The sequence below is a fragment of the Gymnoscopelus microlampas genome, assembly GCF_963454915.1.
Source record: "Gymnoscopelus microlampas genome assembly, chromosome: 7".
In the NCBI taxonomy this organism is placed as follows: domain Eukaryota; kingdom Metazoa; phylum Chordata; class Actinopteri; order Myctophiformes; family Myctophidae; genus Gymnoscopelus; species Gymnoscopelus microlampas.
Window position 1 is genome coordinate 32,903,320 of NC_139944.1, and position 25,001 is coordinate 32,928,320.

At 42.2% G+C, this 25,001-nt stretch overlaps 2 protein-coding genes across 2 annotated transcripts in view; one reads left to right on the forward strand and one right to left on the reverse strand.

Moving 5' to 3' along the window:
* Positions 1–339: 339 nt before the first annotated feature.
* Positions 340–11,284, reverse strand: aadacl4 (arylacetamide deacetylase-like 4; the record flags this gene model as incomplete). Its single annotated transcript, XM_084061791.1, has 4 exons — positions 340–1,123; positions 1,241–1,304; positions 10,334–10,559; positions 11,108–11,284. The coding sequence occupies 4 exons, from the start codon at positions 11,282–11,284 to the stop codon at positions 340–342; spliced, it is 1,251 nt and encodes a 416-aa protein (XP_083917917.1).
* Positions 11,285–13,586: 2,302 nt separating this feature from the next.
* dhrs3b (dehydrogenase/reductase (SDR family) member 3b) overlaps positions 13,587–25,001 on the forward strand; it is a 15,467-nt gene continuing 4,052 nt past the window's right edge. The window contains exons 1-3 of the mRNA XM_084062404.1: positions 13,587–14,265; positions 24,399–24,542; positions 24,857–24,976. Of these exons, the coding sequence (XP_083918530.1) occupies positions 14,071–14,265; positions 24,399–24,542; positions 24,857–24,976 (459 nt within the window). The 5' untranslated portion in view covers positions 13,587–14,070. The remainder of the gene's footprint in view (positions 14,266–24,398; positions 24,543–24,856; positions 24,977–25,001) is intronic.

Here is a 25,001-nt window from a genome sequence, read left to right on the forward strand (position 1 = left end):
TGCAATTAGTGTACACCTGAAGCAAGAGATGCCTCACATTCATGTTGAAAAAAACGAATGACATTCCATAATGCGAATGACTGAAAATGGTCTTTGAACACCTACTGTATGGGGGAAACTAATACTGAATATTGTTTTGCAATAAAATGTGTGCATCCTTGAGGCTACATTTTTCATTCTTAGGAAAAGCAATAACACAAATTAATTTTATTTCTTTATTTTATTTTTCTCCAAACAAAAAATCACTTCCAGCGAATATTGAAACTGCCATCTGTGGTAATTTTGTTTTGCTTATTGATAAAACAATACAGGAATGCATACAGTTAGAATATATTCTCATTATATTGTTTTCACAAAATCAACAACACTGTCCACAACTCGTGGTGCAGAGGGAAAGCTCAGACACCCCTGGCTGATAAAGTTAATGATGCCATGAAAACCATCCGCCACATGTTGCCAGGTGACATCCACACCCAGATCCATCAGCCGCTTCCTGTAAATAATCCCATCATCCCTCAGGACATCATACTCACAGGTGAGGATGAAGGTGGGCGGGCTCATACGGATGACATCGTCATCTGCCAATAAGGGAGAGACCTCAGGCTCCAGGCCGTTTTTAATTATGTGATACACCTCGCCATTGTATTCTGCGGCTGGCAACTCGGTGTATCCCCGAGCTAAGCATGCCACTGGGAGGTTGGAAGGGGAGAGCCACTTTTGATAGCATGGCTTGAGCTCAGTGGGGACATGGTTCCCTTCCAGCACATCCTGGCAGATAGACATGTCTCCATTGAGGTACTGCAGGAAGTAGAATGCCACCCGGCCACGGAACAATATGGGCACAGCGTGGTTTTGCTGGTATGAAGGCAGGTTGAAATCTGCCATCTGCAGGGCTGGGTAAATGAGGACCTGAGCGCAGGGGGACGGCAGATGTCCGTCCTTTTTCTTTGCCAGCCTTTGGCAAAGTGCGGCTGCCAGGTTCGCCCCGGTGCTGTCCCCACCGACTGCCACTCTGCGAGGGTCCACACCAAACTCTGCCTCGGCCACTGACAGGAAGTGACATGTCGCAGTGTCACAATCATCTAGCTGGGCAGGGTACCTGTGCTCAGGGGCTAACCGGTATCTGAAGGAGTGAGAAATGCAGATGGAAGGAAAATTAGCCAAATCCTGGCTGCTTTGCAGACCAAATAGGTGTAAGGTATTGACTAGACAAAGTGTAAAGGAGGAGACTAGAACTTACCCAACAGACACAACCGTAGTCTCTGTCTTCTTGGAAATTTGCCGGCAGACTTCATCAGCAGTATCTAATAAGGGTAGGCAGAAGTTTAGTTTGCCGGTAACAACAGATCACATGGTTCTTTGCAAGTGGCAAATCACACAACATGGAATTAACTTGCTGTGTTCTTTTTCACACACTTGTATATACAACTATACACACTCACACACATACATAAACACACACACACACACACACACACACACACACACACACACACACACACACACACACACACACACACACACACACACACACACACACACACACACACACACACACACTTACACACTTACACACTTACACACTTCTATTGTGTTGCGCGTGTGCGTGCGCAGCTTAAAGCACAAGCTAAAGCTGTATCTTGTCAATGGAGGTTATACAGCAGCTGACCAATCACCACAGCTAAAGTGACATCGCCGGCTGAACTGGCCACGAAACGTACAGTTGCTGCAGATGGTTTGGTAACATTTACTGTACGGCTAGGTAGACACTGGAGTTTATCTCGCCGCAAAGTAACTAAAACAGAATTTGTTTTGTACCAACAAAAGTGAGGCATGTAACATTATTTTGTTCTCCGACAAGTTACTCATTGACAGATAATGCTATTTAATTGATTAACTTCAAGGGTTGATCAAATGTAATGTTTTTCATTGGGCCTCATGTATCAATATTTTCAGAAAACACGTACATTTTTTCATCTAAACTATCAAATGTTGTTAAATGAGCAACCATTTTCCACCGTATCTTTATATAATTGGTCCTCACTAATGCTTATTATAAGATGGCACAATTTCTGTCTACTCGCTCTGCGTCTCAGAGATGTGCTGTGGACACTTCAGAAACCTGCCTTCCAGTGACATCATCAGTAGACAGGTTTGGTCATTTCAAATAATATTTCAAACTTTCAAAATGTCCTGCTTTTAAGCCCCATCGATTATGTCATTGGTAGGCAGGTTTCTTAACTGTCCACATCAAAAACTGTTGCAGCAAATTTTCGCTGTCTGTCAATTTGATGTCAAATGTTCCACGCATACTGCAACAGCTTAAAAGAAAATGGTTTGACAGGATATTGTAGGCAGAAGCATTTCAGCCACTAGAGGAGTCATGTTATCTCGTATAGGCCTACAAATAATCACAGGTAATAATTGTAATATTTAAATTTATGTTTGTAGAGAAAGATCACAAATACACAGATACAAATACAACTCTGCTGGCTATATTAGTTCAATAGCATAAAAAACTACCTTTTAGTGATCAGCCCATAAATGTATTCCAAATACAAGACATGTAAGTCCAAATCTGTGTTGTTTCGGAGACATGTTGACTACTTCAGTTTTTCTTAGAAGAACCAGGCACTTTAGCTGCTCTGCTGACTCAAGGGGTCCTCAATGATGCAGCATCGCAGCCCTAATCCTACCCCTGCTGCAAGCAGTGGAGTATTTTTATTCTACACTTAAAGACATCCGCACAAGCTTAATAGAGATGTTGAAGAAATCAGGGTGCTGCACTGCTGCCTGCTTTGTTCACCTAGGATTCGAATTCAGTACTCCCACGTGGGAAACTAAACCATCTACTGCCCCAGGGGAGATATTACACTCATGAACTTTGCTAATGGCACCAATATAACACCCAGGATTCAAAAAGGATAATTCCTTTTAAGGATAATTCCTTTTAACAGGTCGTTCATGAAAGTCCTTGCGGTCTTGTTTCCAATGAGAAACAAGACAAATTTTGGAAGGCAGCCAATCGGAATGGAATATGAAATATAAATGGTAGCACTTTACAATAATGACCCGTTATGAAGCATTTATAAACGTTTATAAGTAGTTTGTAAACTATTAACAAATCATTAACAACCTGTTTGTTGACATTCGTAAATGATTACTAAAACCTTTATAACTACAGTTACAAATAATTTGTAAAGTATTAGTAAGTAGTGAACTATTCATGAATAAGCCATTTATATGCATCTGTAAAAGATTATTAAATCATTTGTAACGACCCATTCTAAAGCATTTATAAACGTTTATAAGCAGTTTGTAGACTATTAACAAATCATTAACAACCTGTTTATTGACATTCGTAAATGATTACTAAAACCTTTATAACTACGGTTACAAATCATCTATAAAGGTATTAGTAACTATTCATGAATAAGCCATGTATAATACATCTGTAAATGATTATTAAATCATTTGTAACTGATGTTACATAATATATACAAGCTATTGGTAGCTTGTTCATGTTTAACATATGCTTTGTTAAACATTCCTAAAGTATCTATAAATCCTTAGTACATGTTATTATGTGCCCTATAGTAAAGTGAAGACAGTTCATCATTTACAACTGTCTGTTAATGTGTTTGTTCATGTTTAACATGCTTTGTAAAACATTCCTAAAATATCTATAAATCCTTTGTACATGTTATTATGTGCCCTACAGTAAAGTGAAGACAGTTCATCATTTATGACTGTCTGTTAATGTGGACTTTCTCCTTACCTGTTGCAAACTACCTGGCTTTCATGAATGCAGACACCAAACAATTACTAGAATTATCATTCATGTTAAGCAAATGATGCGTAAGACATTCGTAAAGAGTATGTAAACCATTTGTGGTGTTAGGGACCAAAAAAGTCACTACAAAGTACTACCAATCAACTCTAAATTGCCTGAAACGTACTCCTAACAGGTTTTTGGGGGGACGATTTTGGCCTCCACACTTAGTGATTATTTTGGATTTAACTTTCGTTTCGGTGGTGACCAACTTTCGTTTCGGTAGTTTGATTACAAAATGTAAGTTGTGTAAAAAATAATCTGACTATACTAAGTTGTTATTTGTTTGTTTAAGTCAGGCTATACTCTACTCAGAGTCATAAGTTTACAAAATGTACTAAAGTACAGTGAACGTCTGTGCGGTTTGTCCTCATCACTGAAAATAACGTACATGTAAACTGATGTCATGTGCAGTTGGGGTGAAGAAACACAACCATTTCACTCCTAATAATACCTATTTGATTTGACATCCTGACTTGCTGCTGTAGCTGAGGCTTGAACCTGTTACCTGCGGCTCACTGGTCAGTGACTCTATCCATTCACCTACAGCTGTTTCCTTGGAACCTGTTACCTGCGGCTCACTAGTCAGTGACTCTATCCATTCACCTACAGCTGTTTCCTTGGAATCTGCGGTTCTGAAACGTTTTGTTGTCAACCCCCCAAATTGACATGTATTTGGGCAGTGGACCCCAATGTGAAAAGATGTAGTGTCAGGGCCCCCCATGAAAAAGATTTATATTTATGCTGTAACACATTTTTTAAAAGTTATTTGTCTTGTTTGTTGTTCAAGTCAAAGCACCAGGAAGGCTGTACTTGTCAGCCATCTGTTAGCTCAATGGGTTGAGACGCAGTATTCATGATCCAGAGGCCATGAGTTCAAATCCCATTGATGTCTCTCCTATGATTCTTTCCTTTGCAGACTGGCTTCCAGAAGATCAACTGAAAACTACCAGGAAGGCTATATTTGTCATCCAACTGTTAGCTCAATGGGTTGAGACGCAGTATACATGATCCAGAGGCCATGAGTTCAAATCCCATTGATGTCTTTCCTATGATTCTTTCCTTTGCAGACTGGCTTCCAGAAGATCAACTGAAAACGACCAGGAAGGCTGTACTTGTCAGCCATCTGTTAGCTCAATGGGTTGAGACGCAGTATTCATGATCCAGAGGCCATGAGTTCAAATCCCATTGATGTCTTTCCTATGATTCTTTCCTTTGCAGACTGGCTTCCAGAAGATCAACTGAAAACTACCAGGAAGGCTGTACTTGTCAGCCATCTGTTAGCTCAATGGGTTGAGACGCAGTATACATGATCCAGAGGCCATGAGTTCAAATCCCACTGGTGTCTTTACTGTGATGCTTTCCTTTGCAGACTCACTTTTAGAAAAACAAGTTAAAACCACCAGGAAACCTGTAACTCTCAGCCAACAGCTTAGCTCAACTGGTAGAGCGTCTGTCCAATAACATGACTTGACTTGAGTGGGTTCGATTCCCACTCGAGTCAAGTGTCCCCGGTAACTTGAGGCAACGGATAAATTGACTGATATCCTTAGTGATGCTTCCCTTTGCAGACTAGCTTCTAGAAAAACAAGTTAAAACCACCAGGAAACCTGTAACTCTCAGCCAACAGCTTAGCTCAACTGGTAGAGCGTCTGTCCAATAACATGACTTGACTTGACTTGAATGGGTTCGATTCCCACTCCGAGTCATGTGTCCCCGGTAACTTGGGGCAACGGATAAATTGACTGATATTCTTCGTGATGCTTCCCTTTGCAGAATAACTTATAGAAAAACAAGTTAAAACCACCAGGAAACCTGTAACTCTCAGCCAACAGCTTAGCTCAACTGGTAGAGCGTCTGTCCAATAACATGACTTGACTTGACTTGAGTGGGTTCGATTCCCACTCGAGGCAAGTGTCCCAGGTAACTTGGGGCAGCGGATAAATTGACTGATATCCGTAGAAAAACTTATCAGTCAATTTATCCGATGCCCCAAGTTACCTGGGACACTTGACTCGAGTGGGAATCAAACCCACTCAAGTCAAGTCATGTTATTGCACAGACGCTCTACCAGTCGAGCTATGCTGTTGGCTGAGTTACAGGTTTCCTGGTGGTTTTAACTTGTTTTCTAGAAGTTAGTCTGCAAAGGGAAGCATCACTAAGGATATCAGTCAATTTATCCGTTGCCCCAAGTTACCAGGGACACTTGACTCGAGTGGGAATCGAACCCACTCAAGTCAAGTCATGTTATTGGACAGACGCTCTACCAGTTGAGCTATGCTGTTGGCTGAGAGTTACAGGTTTTCTGGTGTTTTTAACTTGTTTTTCTAGAAATTAGTCTGCAAAGGGAAGCATCACAGTAAAGACACCAGTGGGATTTGAACTCATGGCCTCTGGATCATGTATACTGCGTCTCAACCCGTTGAGTTAACAGATGGCTGACAAGTACAGCCTTCCTGGTAGTTTTCAGTTGATCTTCTGGAAGCCAGTCTGCAAAGGAAAGAATCATAGGAAAGACATCAATGGGATTTGAACTCATGGCCTCTGGATCTTGAATACTGCGTCTCAACCCATTGAGCTAACAGATGGCTGACAAGTACAGCCTTCCTGGTAGTTTTCAGTTGATCTTCTGGAAGCCAGTCTGCAAAGGAAAGAATCATAGGAAAGACATCAATGGGATTTGAACTCATGGCCTCTGGATCATGAATACTGCGTCTCAACCCATTGAGCTAACAGATGGCTGACAAGTACAGCCTTCCTGGTCGTTTTCAGTTGATCTTCTGGAAACCAGTATGCAAAGGAAAGAATCATAGGAAAGACATCAATGGGATTTGAACTCATGGCCTCTGGATCATGTATACTGCGTCTCAACCCATTGAGTTAACAGATGGCTGACAAGTACAGCCTTCCTGGTAGTTTTCAGTTGATCTTCTGGAAGCCAGTCTGCAAAGGAAAGAATCATAGGAAAGACATCAATGGGATTTGAACTCATGGCCTCTGGATCTTGAATACTGCGTCTCAACCCATTGAGCTAACAGATGGCTGACAAGTACAGCCTTCCTGGTAGTTTTCAGTTGATCTTCTGGAAGCCAGTCTGCAAAGGAAAGAATCATAGGAAAGACATCAATGGGATTTGAACTCATGGCCTCTGGATCATGAATACTGCGTCTCAACCCATTGAGCTAACAGATGGCTGACAAGTACAGCCTTCCTGGTCGTTTTCAGTTGATCTTCTGGAAGCCAGTCTGCAAAGGAAAGAATCATAGGAAAGACATCAATGGGATTTGAACTCATGGCCTCTGGATCATGTATACTGCGTCTCAACCCATTGAGCTAACAGTTGGATGACAAATATAGCCTTCCTGGTAGTTTTCAGTTGATCTTCTGGAAGCCAGTCTGCAAAGGAAAGAATCATAGGAGAGACATCAATGGGATTTGAACTCATGGCCTCTGGATCATGAATACTGCGTCTCAACCCATTGAGCTAACAGATGGCTGACAAGTACAGCCTTCCTGGTGCTTTGACTTGAACAACAAACAAGACAAATAACTTTTAAAAAATGTGTTACAGCATAAATATAAATCTTTTTCATGGGGGGCCCTGACACTACATCTTTTCACATTGGGGTCCACTGCCCAAATACATGTCAATTTGGGGGGTTGACAACAAAACGTTTCAGAACCGCAGATTCCAAGGAAACAGCTGTAGGTGAATGGATAGAGTCACTGACTAGTGAGCCGCAGGTAACAGGTTCCAAGGAAACAGCTGTAGGTGAATGGATAGAGTCACTGACCAGTGAGCCGCAGGTAACAGGTTCAAGCCTCAGCTACAGCAGCAAGTCAGGATGTCAAATCAAATAGGTATTATTAGGAGTGAAATGGTTGTGTTTCTTCACCCCAACTGCACATGACATCAGTTTACATGTACGTTATTTTCAGTGATGAGGACAAACCGCACAGACGTTCACTGTACTTTAGTACATTTTGTAAACTTATGACTCTGAGTAGAGTATAGCCTGACTTAAACAAACAAATAACAACTTAGTATAGTCAGATTATTTTTTACACAACTTACATTTTGTAATCAAACTACCGAAACGAAAGTTGGTCACCACCGAAACGAAAGTTAAATCCAAAATAATCACTAAGTGTGGAGGCCAAAATCGTCCCCCCAAAAACCTGTTAGGAGTACGTTTCAGGCAATTTAGAGTTGATTGGTAGTACTTTGTAGTGACTTTTTTGGTCCCTAACACCACAAATGGTTTACATACTCTTTACGAATGTCTTACGCATCATTTGCTTAACATGAATGATAATTCTAGTAATTGTTTGGTGTCTGCATTCATGAAAGCCAGGTAGTTTGCAACAGGTAAGGAGAAAGTCCACATTAACAGACAGTCATAAATGATGAACTGTCTTCACTTTACTGTAGGGCACATAATAACATGTACAAAGGATTTATAGATATTTTAGGAATGTTTTACAAAGCATGTTAAACATGAACAAACACATTAACAGACAGTTGTAAATGATGAACTGTCTTCACTTTACTATAGGGCACATAATAACATGTACTAAGGATTTATAGATACTTTAGGAATGTTTAACAAAGCATATGTTAAACATGAACAAGCTACCAATAGCTTGTATATATTATGTAACATCAGTTACAAATTATTTAATAATCATTTACAGATGTATTATACATGGCTTATTCATGAATAGTTACTAATACCTTTATAGATGATTTGTAACCGTAGTTATAAAGGTTTTAGTAATCATTTACGAATGTCAATAAACAGGTTGTTAATGATTTGTTAATAGTCTACAAACTGCTTATAAACGTTTATAAATGCTTTAGAATGGGTCGTTACAAATGATTTAATAATCTTTTACAGATGCATATAAATGGCTTATTCATGAATAGTTCACTACTTACTAATACTTTACAAATGATTTGTAACTGTAGTTATAAAGGTTTTAGTAATCATTTACGAATGTCAACAAACAGGTTGTTAATGATTTGTTAATAGTTTACAAACTACTTATAAACGTTTATAAATGCTTCATAACGGGTCATTATTGTAAAGTGCTACCATATAAATATAAAAATGCATCTTGATCGCATGACTCCATACAGAGATTGGTCTACTGGGAATGACTAATCTTCGATCGGTCCAACACCGGAAATTAGCTGCTTACAGATGGACGGACAAACTGACACACGGACAGACGGATGGACGGACGGATGTACGGACAAGAGCAAAAACATTAGTCTAGTCTGGCCTAAAACTGGCAACTGTAGGTCAAACCTGGGTCTCAGACACAGACTCACAGCACCCTCTATAGGTATACTAACACAATAACATGAGCTTTATCAGGAACACTGATTAATTAAGTCACTATAACAACTGGTCTAGAAGTAAAGAAATTCAGCCATAATGTGCTTACCAACAAGGTAGCCTTCAACGGCAACACGTGCCAGTTAATTTTGCAGACATTACAGGGTAATGTGTGTCCCCACACCAACAAGTGACAACATTCAGCAGGTGACAGTAACAGTTTGTATCAAAGATTAACTGCACATTGATCAGAGGGAGGGAGAGAGGTAGAGGTCCTATTTCCCCCACGCAATAAACCGGCCAATCCTGGATACCAAAACCTGAACATGCTGAAAGATGTGTCACTTCACAGCGTGTTGTCAGCGCAAAAACTCCAGCAGGCAAGCTGTTAACTACTTGTGATACTACCACAATTTAACATTTGCTACAATTTTTTGATAAAAATAAAATGACTGAATTGAATAATAAAAGCAAAACAAGAAAAACACACATATAGCTGTGTTGTTGTTGTTTTTTGCTGTTTATTCATGCAATACGCTATGAACAGTTTTAGAGCACTTGTGAAATCTCTTCAGATCCTGAAAACAAACTGATAGGCTTATATGAAAACCCTGAGCAAGACTGCCCTCAGGGGTTCAATTCCAGTGCGGTGCATCCGGCTTTGTCAAGTGTCTATATGAACACAATCGGCCCGTGTTCGGGGGGGGGAAGCCGGGCGGGGAGGATGATATATGTCACTGCACGTGACCACTCCTACGGGCTGGGGACGGCACATGTCAACAGGGAGTGTTGTGCGGGAGGAGTGGGATGGAGGAGCTTGCGTGAGGGAGCCCCCACCTCTCGGTGGGGGCTCCTCACTGACAGGTGAGCCAGTATGGTACAACAGCAGTGACAACACTAAAAATTTTGTCTGTGGAGGAAATTAGCATACCGACTAAATTGGCATACCAATTGCTCAACAATCTGAGCAGCCATCAGCTGGGTAACCTAAGAACGGAATTTCCTCACGGGACTAATAAAGTAATCATACAGCCTACTATATTTTGTTGTTTTTGTAGGTCCAGAAAGCTATACACACAAATAATGCAAAGGTTGACAATTGTCCTGAGCGAATCCACGCACAATAATGTACGATTAAATTCATTGGTTGAAATCATACCTAAATTGCCAGTCACCCATCCGCCTCCATGGAAATATATGAGACCTCTTCTCAAGCCGTCAGAGGCCACTGTCGATTCATAGACTCGCACTGGCACCTGAGAAAACTTCAGGTCCTTCACACGCAGGCCAGGGGGGACTGGGTTTATGTGGGTCAGGAATTGAGCCCTGAACCAACGAATGAAGCTGACTTGATGACATATACCCAGACGTTCCAGGATCCTGCCCTGTGAGGAGAGAAACCATAATCATAAGCAGCAGCAGCTAATAGTGGAAAAAGTATTTTGTTCATTCATTCATTCACTCATGCTCATAAGGTAAGTCCTACACAGTAAATGTCCTTTTGGGTAATTTTTTTTTATGACTGGCTATGGCTGTGAAGGACAGTACTGTGTAGCTAAAATTATTATTTTATTTATATTTTGATTCCCATAAAACATGAAGAATTGAGTAACTCCCATGTTTCCCTTTTGTCTAAATGTACATAAAGAAAAACAAATGACCTTGTCTCTTTGTGCAACTTGGTCAGACTTGTTTTCTTATCTAAAGTTTCCCTTATCTAAGCTTTATCAGCAGCTAGAGGACGGAGAAAGGACAGACATCTCTGCCACCGGGCCTGAAACAGCAGAGCTCACTTTTAATATTCCAACTCCAGCTTTTTTTCCCGGCTATTCACCAAGGAATAAGTTAGATTAATTATTTCACACAGGAAGAACATGATTTGACTTGCAGAAAACACAAAATAATAAGCAGCAACAATTCCACAGATACTCACCACAATTGCTATTCCGACAAACAAGCCATGAACTACATGCAGTTTCCCACGATTTGCAACCCCACAAGGAATGTCTGAATTCATCATCTCCGAGTACACAAGTCCAATTACCAGAAGGAGGAAGGCTGCGAATAGAGCAGCAAAGCCAATTATTAAAATCGCAATGCTAATGTCCATGGTCTGTCTGGTCTGGTCTGTTCTGCAGAAGGTAAGGCATTAGAAGTTAACGAAATGCTTTATCTACCTGCTCCACTCCTCCCACATTCTCGTGTAATGTGTTGTGACCTTGGGCTCTCTTAATGACATGTCTGACTATCCAACAGGCGGGCACAAAATTCAACATTTCATAGAAGCATAGTCAATCACTTACAGTATTTTCCCAATTAAATCTAAAAGGTTTTGCAATGAAATACTGCAGCAGTTATTTTTGTTGTCCACTACTAGTCCTGTTTTTAATTACTCTCTATATTCCAGAATGCCCATTACCTCGCAAATCAGTATAAGACTGATTAATGTATTCTGTATTTTAATATTTATGATCTGTTCATCCATTTTAGCAGAAAATCTACTTCACTCAACTGCACTCAACAAAGACAGGAATGTTGTGCTATACTGTGGTGGGAAATTAGTTAAAACCACTGCTGCGGGAGATTTAAATGTCACCCTTGAAGGCTGACTAGCCTCTGAATTTACACCGTTGATCTGTAGATGGCAGTGATAGCATGCATGAGTGAAAATAAACTGTTCTCGGGCTTTGGATGTCTTTAGATTTAGATATCTGAGTACAGCCTAAATACAGTCACCACTGTCTTAATAATTTGTTGTCTTTGCATAACAAATCATAATATAACTAATTTCAGTTTAGTTGGGAACTGAACCAGTTTAGGATCAACTTCTAATGCAATTTAATTTTGAGTTTAGACTTTTTTGTTTCAATATACAAAAAGATGACAGCATCTGGAGCTGTTTTGTGTCAGAGCCTCTAGCAGTCCCCAAGAGCCCCTCTGCCTTCTCTGAGTAGCTGAGCCCAGCACAAAGCCACCATTGTGAGGCTGCTCTTTAAACCCATCCCAGTTGCTGAAAAGGCCCTGCATTCAACGATACACAGTACAAATCACAGGGTCTGGGCCAAAAATCACAGACTGGAATCTCGCCTGAGGCCCATGAATTCACAGGATTTGTTCAGGTAGGTATTCATGCAGATCTCGGTCTGTCATTTGGCCATGATTCTGTAGCTTCAGTTGACCTATTTCTCAAACTGCACTGTCTCACACAAAATTACATGGTTTTATTTTCTAAACTTCCATCCCGACCGATGGGGTTCAAACAGTATAGGTTCAGCATTCACAAGAATGCTGAAATGTTTCTGGTCATTATGGTCAAACATTTGACCATAATGGGTTGTAGATCTGTTTTGTATATACTTAGATCTTGCACCTTTGCGCCCATTACACCATTGGTGATACTAGCAATGTCAAAGTGGTCTAATATATCTAATGGAACATATTTGGTGCTGCGAGCCTAAAGGCAGCCATGATAGGCAAAATGCATTCTGTTGGTCTTCACATAAAAAAATCCCATAAATTGTCCATTTGACAAGGGTGTGTGTGTGTGTGTGTGTGTGTGTGTGTGTGTGTGTGTGTGTGTGTGTGTGTGTGTGTGTGTGTGTGTGTGTGTGTGTGTGTGTGTGTGTGTGTGTGTGTGTGTGTGTGTGTGTGTGTGTGTGTGTGTGTGTGTCTGGGTGAGGGCATGTACCCTACCATAACCTAGCCCATTTAGCCTATGGGTGATTAATATGAAAGAGAAAGTTTCTTAAAACGTTTCCATCCAGGTGACATTATTTCAGAACAGATTCTCATTGCAGAATGTAGCCTATAGGTTTAAAGATGTTGTGAGACCCATGGCTGGGATTAAATAAAAAGTTTCAATTGCACAGAGGGAATATATCTTCTAGAGCAGTGGTTCTCAAAGTGGGGTTCGTTCGGGGACCCCCAGGGGTCCTGGGGGAGTAGCCTACCAGGGGTTCCCCTGCAAAAATAGTTAATATGGCTGGTTAATCATTTTAACCACTTTATCCATCTTTTATACTTTGGCTATTCAAAAATAGCAGATATACAAGCTCATAGCGCGTCACTTCGTGCCAAGCTACTGTATGAGCTTGTAGATCTGCTATTTTTCAAAAACCATTGAACATAAGTGGAAAATGGTTGAAAATGTTAACACAAATCTTTGCCTCTGGGGGTCCCTGGCACATAAGACATAACAATTTTAAGATGGGGGTCCGCAGCCAAATACATATAATTTTGGGGGTCCTTGACATGAAACGGTTTGAGAACCACTGTAATCTAGAGATGACTAGACTTTCAACTGTAGGCACCGTGGGGGGAGATGAAGGGAGGCGCAGGCAGCCACTAGGAGCAGACATCACCCCCCACTTAACATGTCAATCAGGATTATAATGCTCAAACAAAACTCCCCTCAGGTCCGTCCAGGTCCTTTCGCCACTAGAACGAGAAAAGCCATAAAGCAAAGTAGAGACTAGACAGAGAAGAGAGTAGAGGCGGTAACGTATAGAGTAGGAACACAAGACACACCGAGCCCACAGTTTCAGTAGTAGAAGCGCTCGATACGGAGAAAGACGCGTCGTTCCGACCCGTTTCATGCTTAGGCTGTTAGATTATATTAGTAATAACTTATTACCAACCAACGACCAAGCGTTATGAGCGATCACTCACTCTTTTTCTGAGCAGTCTCGTTGCTTAACATGTCAGAGCAGCTCCACGAAGTGACAGGGCTTTCCTTAATGCTTCGCTTGTGGATTATTGGGTGAAACGCTCAGGCATAGTGACTGCAAATGATATCGTCCGCATACGGGATATAATAACTCTTTAACATTTGCGTCTATCCGAGTGCTCGCAAACTTGCCGTTAACAATATTATCTACCCCCAAGAAGCAATCCAAGATGGATTTGAGGAGCGTGGGCTGTATGTTTCTTTTCCCGGTGCAGATGATCTATTACGTTCTGAAAGCAAGTGTTTGCTCGCTGTTGCCGTGCAGACGGAAAGACCTGAGCCAGGACGTGGTGTTGATCACCGGCGGGGGACGAGGCATCGGACGGTACCTGGCCAAGGAGTTCGCCAAGCAGGGGGCCAAAAAGGTAATGGTGTAGCAGCCTATACGCTCTCCCAACAACCCCAAGTGCTGCTGCATAGCTGCACGTTTTATTCATTTCAATTTAAGCCTACTAAACTTGCAACTTGTTGCACGTTCGATCATGGACTTAGATCTCACAGCAAATAGACTAAATACGTGTGACTGTGAATATAACGTATTGTTGTTTTGACGTGTTGGTGTGTTACATATAGGCTTTATGACTAATGGGTAGATCAGTGGTTCTCAAAAATGTCCTTGTCAAATTGATATATATTCGGCCATGGACCCCATCTGAAAAGTGTTTGTGACAGGGACCCCCAGAAGCAAAGATTTGTGTTAAAAAAGTTTTTAACTTTTAAAAAATAATATTCAAATATTTTTGCAAATCTTCAAGATTTTTCAAATTGCAGCTCTACAAGCTCGAAGTTATGCACTATGAGCTTGTATATCTGCTATTTTTGCATAGCCAAAGTATGAAATATGGATAAAGTGGTTAAAATGATTGTGACACCATTAACTATTTTTGCTGGGGACCCACTGGTACCCTCCCAAAGACGCCTGGGGGTCCCCGGACCCTACTTTGAGAACCAATGGGGTAGATGGTTACTGAGCTCTTCTCAAAACCTTCAATGTCATGCAAACTGGGGGTTATCCTCTTAACAACCGTGGCAGGTAGAGAGTCCACCCTTGTAGGCTACTCCAACACCCTTTCCTAATAACAATATTCAGACAGGGAGTAGAACTGTTAAGTAATTGGTCCAATAAGATGATTGACACTTGACTTCAGTTAATTGGTTCAAGTATTGTAGGACAGTTGGGGTCAGCTGGAGGGCAAGTCTGGAGAGCCTCACTGATACAATCTAGTTCAGGATTGGGCTGACATCCATTCTGACATGCTTCTGAGTGATGCATGCTGTTCTATGACAGATTTGAATGTGAGTAGAAGTGTGCTTCCAAGTGTGCTACAGGCTGCTCTGTAACCAGTGGCGTTGTTACAGATTTTGCGTGTGTGTGTGTGTGTGTGTGTGTGTGTGTGTGTGTGTGTGTGTGTGTGTGTGTGTGTGTGTGTGTGTGTGTGTGTGTGTGTGTGTGTGTGTGTGTGTGTGTGTGTGTGTGCGTGCGTGCGTGCGTGTGTACATGTGTGTGAGTGTGTAGTCTACATGTCTGCACATGTGCACAAAAAACTTTACTTTAAAACACGTCATCAAAGTTTTTCCTGTTTTCCCTGTTCCAAAGCTCTTAGCTATTTTGGGCAAAGCATGTGCACCATCCTAAACTCTTGCCAACACAACAAAGAGACACAATAAGACTATACGATTGCAATGTACAAACTGTCTTCTGCAGACTTGAAAGTAGTGGGTTACATTAAACGCATTACAGTATTGCAAATAAGGTACCACCCTTTGAGAACAAAGTTGAACACTGGCTGCACAGTAGCCATAACTGTTGCAAATAGCATAAAGCACAACTTAAAGTTGTACAGTGCAAATTTCAAAAATCGATTTTTAGCAGCCTCTGCTGGTCATTACCGTCACTGCAGGCCGTTCATTTATTACTGCGTTACCCAGAATTCCATTCGTTTTCACCGGAAGACGGAAGTGTTTCAAAAAGCGTTCTTTTAATTGTTTTATACGATCTGTGGATCGTTTCTCTTAGCCAGTGGAGCTTTAGTTACCGTGAGCTGTGTTTTCTTTTTCTGTTTTTTTTTTTCGTTCTTCAAATCATACAATCTCTTAAAATCAGCGTGAGTTTCCTTTTTGTTATTAGCGCAGTAGTTCCTGGCCAAACAGGAAACCGGTGCGGTAGTTCCTGGCCAGACAGGTAACCGGTGCATTTCCGCTTCCGTTTTCCGGCCAGATGACGTCATTTTCGCGGGAAGGTCAAGCCCGACAACGTTCAATATAAAATATATAAATAAAAGGCTTTCGGGGGCGAAATTCATGGAGTGGGTGTTGTGAAACATTTGCCACTCACAAAAGATATACAATTTAACTTTAGTTTTATTGAAAAAGTTACTTAGCATTACTTTAAGTAAAGGTTAATCTTAGATGACAGTAACAAAGTAATTGAAATATATGTAGCAATTGAACTTAAGAAAGATTTTGATGGTAGAGTTAACCAAAAGTAACTAAGAGTTATCACATTATTTAAATGGATGAAATCATGGACTAATTCATCTGAGGCGGCAGTGGAGGTAGAGCTGCCGGTTCGATCCCGGGCTCCCCCAGAGTTAGTGTTGAAGTGTCCTTGAGCAAGACACTGAACCCCTAATTGCCCACGATGAGCAGGTTGGTGCCTTGCATGGTTTCCTCCGCCCCCAGTATGAATGTTTTTGTGAATGGGTGAATGTAATGCACAATCATTGTAACTAATAAAGGCGCTATATAAATGCACCATTTACCATTTATCTGTAACAGATTACATGAAGGACTTTTAAATCTTTTTTTGTGATCATTTATATATTTATTTGAATATTCAAGACAATACAGAAGACTGCAGTGAAGAGTCAAACAGAGTCAAAATGCGGTTAACACTTATAGAGGCCAGGGTCCCCCAGGCCTCTATACTTCGTCCACTCCTTTTTTCCCCCTCTTCACCTAATCTCTTTTGCTGAAAATAGCCGATCTACAAGCTCACAACAATTTCTGGAGGTGTACAGATGACATCAAAATTGTGAATAATAATGATTTATGGGTTTTTTGTATTTTGTAGCAGGTTATATTCTCAAACACAATTCTGCCAACAAAGGAGCTTGGCCTGCTCTAGACTAGAGGACTACCCCACCCAGCTAAACCATGCACTCTGAGCACTTATAAATAGACCAGACTTCCCCCTCCCCTCCCCAACAGGGAACAGGCACTTGGGCTTGAAATGCTTCAGTGACTACATTGATAGGTCCTACTGGTCAAACAAACAGTTGTTGACTGTTCCCTTCAACATTTCAGGCTAGGCATTTTCTAACATGCCACCAGACAAAATATTATACAGCTATGTGCACCATGTGCCACTGCTGTCCCATTAGCTGTAAGGTGTTAATTCCAACGCTTACTGTTCGATACCACACAAGCTAGTGGAACTGGCCCTGAGCAAGCAAGCACCACGTCCCAGAGAGAATCCAAAACGTCATCCTTGACTATTATTACAACTTTAGTCTGAGGGTGTCCTCTGGGACTTCAACATCGGAGTGGCATTGTCTAGAGAAGGGTATCATTACCGGCTGCACACTCTGTGTGCCTTTTTGCACTGGCCATGAATATGCTTGTGAAGTCTGTGGAAGTGGAGTGTAGAGGTCCAATGTCCAGATCTGGCAAACCCCGATTAGAGCTGCATTCATGGATGACCTCACCGTAACAACAACATCAGTGCCCGGATGCAGATGGGTCTCGAACAGCTCATTACATGGGCAAGAATGAGCCTCAAGCCTGTGAAATCCATGTCTTTGGTCTTAAGGAAAGTAACTGACCGGTTCCACTTCAGTCTGGGAGACGCCAAAATCCCATCAGTGTCAGAAAATCCAGTGAAGATCCTGGGCAAGCTATTCACCAGCAATCTGAAGGACACCGCTGCATGCCAAGGTACCAGCGATGACCTCCACACTTGGCTCTCTGCTGTGGACAAGTCAGGGCTTCCTGGAAAGTTCAAGGCCTGAATCGTCTCCTCTGGCCGCTGCTGATCTATGAAGTCCCACTCACCATCGTGGAGGGCTTTGAAAGGAAGATTAGGCAGGTCCTGCGATGGTGGCTGGGCCTGCCACGGAGCCTAAGCAACATTGTATTCTTTGGTTATCACCAAGCTGCAACTTTCCTTCAGCTGTCTGGCAGAGGAGTTCAAGGTCACTCGAGCGTGAGAAGTCATGGTCTACCAAGATTCTATTGACACCAAGGTCTCCTCAGCAGGTGTAGAGATCAGCACAGGAAGGAAGTGGAGCGCCCAGGATGCAGTGGAACGGGCATAGGCAAGGTTGCGGCACAGCATCCTGGTGGGCACTATGGCTACTGGCCGGGCTGAGCTTGGTAATAATCCAAAACCTTGCTATAGCAAAGCCATAGGAAAGGAGCATATTCTCAGATGCTGCTCAAAGGCCTTGGGAGATGGGCGGTATCAGTGGCGTCACGACCAAGTGCTGCTGGCAGTAGCAGTCACCATCTGAGCTGGGTCGCCCAGGTGAGGGTGTCTGATGTAAGACCCGAAACACCCCATGACCCCGCTTACATCACTGACGAAGTGTCCAGGTTGCACCATAAGGTGTATCAAAGTACAAGCAGTTGTATGTTCACTCTAGCAGTTGTATGTTCACTCTCATCAGATGAGAGTATAGAGAACAAAATGGCAATAATTCCCAACGTTGTATGCAATGAGCTGCAAAATTGACATTTACAGTTTGTCATTTTCTGTGCACAGTGTGTGTTGGACACTTCACTGTTTCTGCAATGCTCTCTCTAAGGACAAATCCTAGAAGGTGAATACGGTGCCAAAACAAAACAAAAACCTGTGAAACACTAACTGCCTTCTGCGACCTTTCAATACCAGCTAGCTCCTCGGGGGAACAAGCGAGAGGAAACCTGTGGGTTTTAAAAGCTATACTTTGCAGCTGCACAACAAAGGATGTCACCACGCTTTTCAGCAGCCCCATTGTTGGGTATTATCAAGGTGTGAAGGCTTTGAAAACAACACCTGTGGTAGTGTGCCTGACAATTACTCCCATCCTAAAGGGATGCTAAAAAGAAATAGGACGTTCTTTATGGGAAGCACTAACCTTTAAGAATGAGAGTTCAACCCCAGTTTGAGCCCTCTTTCTTTGTGACTGGCAGCCGGAATTTCCTCTCTCGCTGTCTCTCTCCTGGCTTTGGTGTTTTTCACGGTATGGGGAGGACTAACTGCAGCATTGATGAAAGAATGAGATGGAGTGCAGGGATGTGTGTGTGTGTGTGTGTGTGTGTGTGTGTGTGTGTGTGTGTGTGTGTGTGTGTGTGTCTGTGTCTGTGTGTGTGTGTGTGTGTGTGTGTGTGTGTGCGTGCGTGCGTGCGTGCGTGCGTGCGTGCGTGCGTGCGTGCGTGCGTGCCTACGAGAGTGCATGTGTGTGTGTGTGTGTGTGTGTGTGTGTGTGGTGGGGGGGGGGTGCTGCTTCTGGTGTGCTGTTAAGGGAACCGTTACACAACGGAGCACTGAGACAATAAACCACAGCGAGCGAGCATTTACAAAGGCAGCATCCAAGTTCAGAGCACTGGGAGACGGCTTTCAGGGACTGTTCCAGTGAATGGTTCTCAACTTTAAATGGCATATTCACACAAAAGGCTCCCCAAAGCTCCTTTCCACTCCAAGCATATTTCCTTAACGAGAACTCTAGAACAGCTTGGTGGTGAAAATCATTGTGATCATAATGTTTTTATTCTCCACATAAAAAAACTACGAATCTACAAGGATGAAGAGAAGCAGAGAAGCAAACCAGGGCACTGACGACAGGCAGTGCATGCATGCACGTGTGTGTGCGTGTGCGTGTGCGTGTGCGTGTGCGTGTGTGTGTGTGAGAGAGAGAGAGACAGAGAGAGAGAGAGAGAGAGAGAGAGAGAGAGAGAGAGAGAGAGAGAGTGGGAGAGTGTGTTGTTGGGCTGTAGGCGGGAAGCACACTGCTCCCAGCTGGGTATTGCCCTGCAACTGACCCTGCTGTCTCCGCAGTAATTAGACAGCGGCAGGCGACTGCCTCCTGAACTCCTCCTGCCCCCTCTGTGTGCCCCCCCCACACACACACTCTGCTGGCCCATACAATGGGTGTGAAATGGAGGGCTCATACCCACCCAGCCTTACTTTCAAACCTGGGAGATGTGTGCTGTCAGGACTATTGCACATTCAAAAATAACCCTCCACGCATCAGCAGATCAGCTGCTGTTGTAGATCGTTCTATTGTCTTGTGTGTCTTATGTGACTGTTAAGCATGATTTCGTATTTACTCTGATCTTGCACAAGTTGCTCTGGATAAATTATATGTATTTTTTATTTAGGTAGATAGATGAATAGATACTGTAGATACACACGCCTGAACAGGTGATGTTAGGGAGGGAGGAACTCTATATGGGCAGGATTTCCTGTTAGTCACAATTCCCTGACTAGTGGACATTTATTTATTTTCCATCATTTGTCTACAGGGGAAAGCTACAGACCTGGAGCACAGGCAGATACTGTGTATGGCCCAAACCAAAATGTAACCACATTAAGCTAGCTACAAAGGAGTGGGGCTTAGCATCCAGTCAAAACTGGTAGATGATAACCAGGGACAGTCATTTCTCTATCAATCTCTATTTCCCCTATACAGTTCAATAAAAATAGTGTCTGAGAGTATTTTGATACTGATGTCACTTGAAAACAAGGCAGGCGTGTTGACAGAAGTTGGCTTGAGCCCCTTAAGACACCCGAGCAAAGTGGAAGCCAAGCGAATGTGTGCCCACGCACTCGATGGTCGCTTTGTCCACTAAGCGCCACCCAAGTTGCATACCGATAGGGTGGGAAATCAGCTATAATGTATTTAGAAATTGCATAATACTTGACAATGAAAGTAAATTAAACTACGAGTTGGATGGGAATCAGTTTTAATGTATGTGTAAACTGCCCATAGTTTTGACTACTTTGAATCGACAATGTCCATCTAGAAATGTTCATATGAAATGCGCTCCCATTATTGTTGTACATTTGAAATCAATCAATATTAAGCATGAACTGCATGGTCTAAAATGTTATAATATTAGACGTCAGGGGCAGCAGTGTCTTGAAACTGAGTAGGTTTATGTATGCCTGTGCTCCAGGTGTGCAGCCCCCCCCCCCCCCTTCTCTTATTTGCTGATCTTTAGAACAGGGGTTCTCAAACCTTTTCATGTCAAGGACCCCCAAATCGATATATATATATATATATTTGGCCCCCAGAAGAGAAGATTATTAAAGAAATGTCAAACACTTTCAAGTGACGCGCTGTGAGCTTGTTTATCTGCTATTGTTGAATAGCCAATGTATAAAATGGGGTTAAAATGATTGCGATGCTGTATTAACAAATTCGGCTGGGGACCCCCTGGAAACCCCCCAAGCACCCCTGGGGGGTCCCCGGACCCCACTTTGAGAACCACTGCTTTAGAACCTCATTAGGTGTGCAATCAGTTAAAGCAATCACTGGTTTATCAGTGATAATCAGGGGCCTTATGCAAGGTCAATAGACTAACTTAATGCCGGCAGACAGAAACACCTAAACGAAACACCCACAATTAACATTATTAAATTAAATGCCACTGTGAATCAAGGCCATTAGAAGCTGTGTTTTTTTAATGGTTTCTGTCCTGATAGCAATTTGTCCCGAACATTGTTTGTTCTGATAAGTGTGTGTGTGTGTGTGTGTGTGTGTGTGTGTGTGTGTGTGTGTGTGTGTGTGTGTGTGTGTGTGTGTGTGTGTGTGTGTGTGTGTGTGTGTGTGTGTGCGCGTGTGTGTGTTGTGATGGGTGATAAACCTAGCAAATTAAATAACAAGTAACAGGAGAGCGCAGTTTGAGTGCCACTATTTAATGAGAAGTGTCAGCTTTGTTTGTTAGGCTTGAATCCTATTAAAAGCTTTGGGTTATTTATCAAGAACTGTCCGTCTTCACTGATTACTCAAATGGGCTTGCAAATGAAGCAAACAAAAAGCACAATGAAATGAGGACAGGAGGGTGGGTGTTGGGCAAACATTTATAGCACTGCATCTGATAAGGATGTGAAGAATGTGCCCCATAATGAACGTGATGCTTTCCCCCATCCATTTATAAACCCTGAAGACCTTATAGACCTTAAGAGTTATATATTTATATGACTTTTAATTAATTCTGCCAACCTTCTCTTTGGATAAGTAAAAGCTTTTGACCACTTGAACCCTGGTGTCACTATTCTGGGATTTTTGTAATAGGCGAACATTCGGGAAAGTAGGTGAAATACATTGAATTGTGCAACGCGTTGTGATTGGCTAATGTCGGCAAAGAGATTTGGTGTAAAAGGGAAAAATAAGGCGGCCAAGTGCAGACTCCTGGGGGACCCAAGTAAACTATAGTGTTTGAGTTTAAAGGTCCATACTGGTGGTCTGGCAGGTTTAGCCCATTGACTTGGACTCACGGTGAAAATGAACTTGCAGAGAGTGAGACTTGAAATTTGCTTGAGATAGGTAGTCCATCACACTATGTAATTGTGGCAGGACTTATTGTCACTGTAATGTTTGCGTTATAACGCATCTAAAAGACTGATTGAAAAGTCTAGCCCAAAATTGAAAAGAGAAATAAAATATTGATTAAGATTGACTTAAAATCCACTTATAATCCAACTTTATTTTAAGTGAGTAAAACATTATTTTTGATCAATCTGTGTATTTATGTGTGTTAATACAAAATAACTCAGTGGTTCTCAAAGTGGGGTCCGGGGACCCCCAGGGGTCCTTGAGGGTGTTTCAGGGGGTCCCAAGCCACATTTGTTAATACAGCATCACAATCATTTCAACCCCTTTATCCATATTTTAATGAGATTTATTGACAGAGGTATAATATGAATATTCCAAAATGAACATTAACAACCGTTAATGGATAATAATAATAAGGGTAAAGCATTTTGGATACAAAATGGTCTGTCTACTAGTTCAAAGCACAAGACATGATCAAAGATAAGATAAACCTTTATTGATCCCGGAGGGAAATCATAGCAGCAACAGCATTAGAGTCAAACACAGGTAAGAAGAGTAAGAGTCACAAACAAAACCAAGATGAATACAAATGAAAAATAAAAGTCTCAAAGGGTATGGGTGGGTGCTGCAGATGTGTTTTGGTTTTATTTATTTGAGAACAGAAGCCCCAAAAGACCTGAATTAAAAAAAGGATTTTTAATTGCATTTTGTGAGTTTACTTCTTTAAAAATACATTCATCCGTGTCCCAGTGAGTGCAATAACTCATTGCAAACACCAACATATCACAACCAGCAGCTGGATGTATATGTGCACAGATAAACATGAATTTGATACAATAATAAAGGTGAGGTAAAGGCTGGCCCATGTGCTCTCTCTCTCTCTCACACACACACACACACACACACACACACACACACACACACACACACACACACACACACACACACACACACACACACACACACACACACACACACACACACACACACACACACACACACACACACACACACACACACACACACAACACACACACACACACACACACACACACACACACACACACACACACACACACACACACACACACACACACACACACACACACACAGGATCACTTTCCAGAGGACTTTCTGCTCAAATATTAACCTTGGTCACGGGCGACCAGCCAAACCCCACACTGGCCCCCTCAGCACTTCACACACGCACTGTTTTCAGACTCCCTGACCAGAAATGACGGGGCTCATCTGCCCAACCGGCCGTGTAATCTCTTTGAGAATGTGTGTTTGAGAGATGAGGAGGGCTCACCCCCTGATTTCATTACCTTTCCCTGACCCCAAAGACTGACAGATCTAATTGCCCAATCAGTAGCCCCCCCCACCTCCGTCAACCCCATGTTCTCTGCTCAAATGACCGGCCTTCATTTAGTCTCTGAGGCAGATGAAGAGACAGTTCATTCACACAGCAACCCCTCGTCCCCCACCCCCCTTTAATCTTCCCCCAAAACTATTTGTAGGACTGAAAATGGCCTCTCTGTTCTCCGAATGAAAAGGGTATTTCTACCCAAAGATCTCCCCCGCTCTTAGACCAGGTCCCAAAGACAGATAAATGACACAAAACATATGCAATGGCAGGCTATATAGATAGATAGATAGATAGATAGATAGATAGATAGATAGATAGATAGATAGATAGATAGATAGATAGATAGATAGATAGATAGATAGATAGATAGATAGATAGATAGATAGATAGATAGATAGATAGATAGATAGATAGATAGATAGATAGATAGATAGATAGATAGATAGATAGATAGATAGATAGATAGATAGATAGTTTCTTATATAGCCCAGCAGCTCACTTGGAATTGGTGTCTGCTCTGTTCCTATTGTAAAATTGCGCTGTTTGTTTTCTGTCAGTATTAACTTTTGAAAATGCTTTTCTTTCTGGATAGGTGATCCTGTGGGGCCGCACAGAAAAGTGCCTCAAAGAGACAGCCGAAGAGATATCACTCTCTGGAACGGAGTGCCATTACTTCCTGTGTGATGTGGCCAATCGAGACGAAGTATACAGGCAAGCGATGGTGGTTCGGGAAAAGGTATGTTAACTTGAAGTCAGTGAAGTAAAGATGTTTTTAATGTGCACAGAGAGATGTCACTTTGAGTTGTGAGTGCTTCACTCCAGAGTTTATTTTCCTCCCACTTTCCCTCTTGGTATTGAGCTCAGAGCTGCGTCTCTCTTCCCCATCTGGCATATAGATTACTGTGCAATTGAAATGTTTCCATAAATGCAGTAGGATATTGCTGTCAACTCTGGTGCACTGTAGTGTTATTATCTTGTGAAAGAGAGGAGATAGTGGACGACATGTGCGGGAGTGATGTGTCTGTTTGACCGCGGTGCTGTTCTTCTCAGGTGGGGGATGTTACAATATTAGTGAACAACGCAGCAGTGGTCCACGGCAAGAGTCTGATGGACAGCGATGATGACGCACTTCTGAAGTCTCAACACGTGAACACCATGGGACAGTTCTGGGTGAGTGCTCCCCACACTGAAGCAG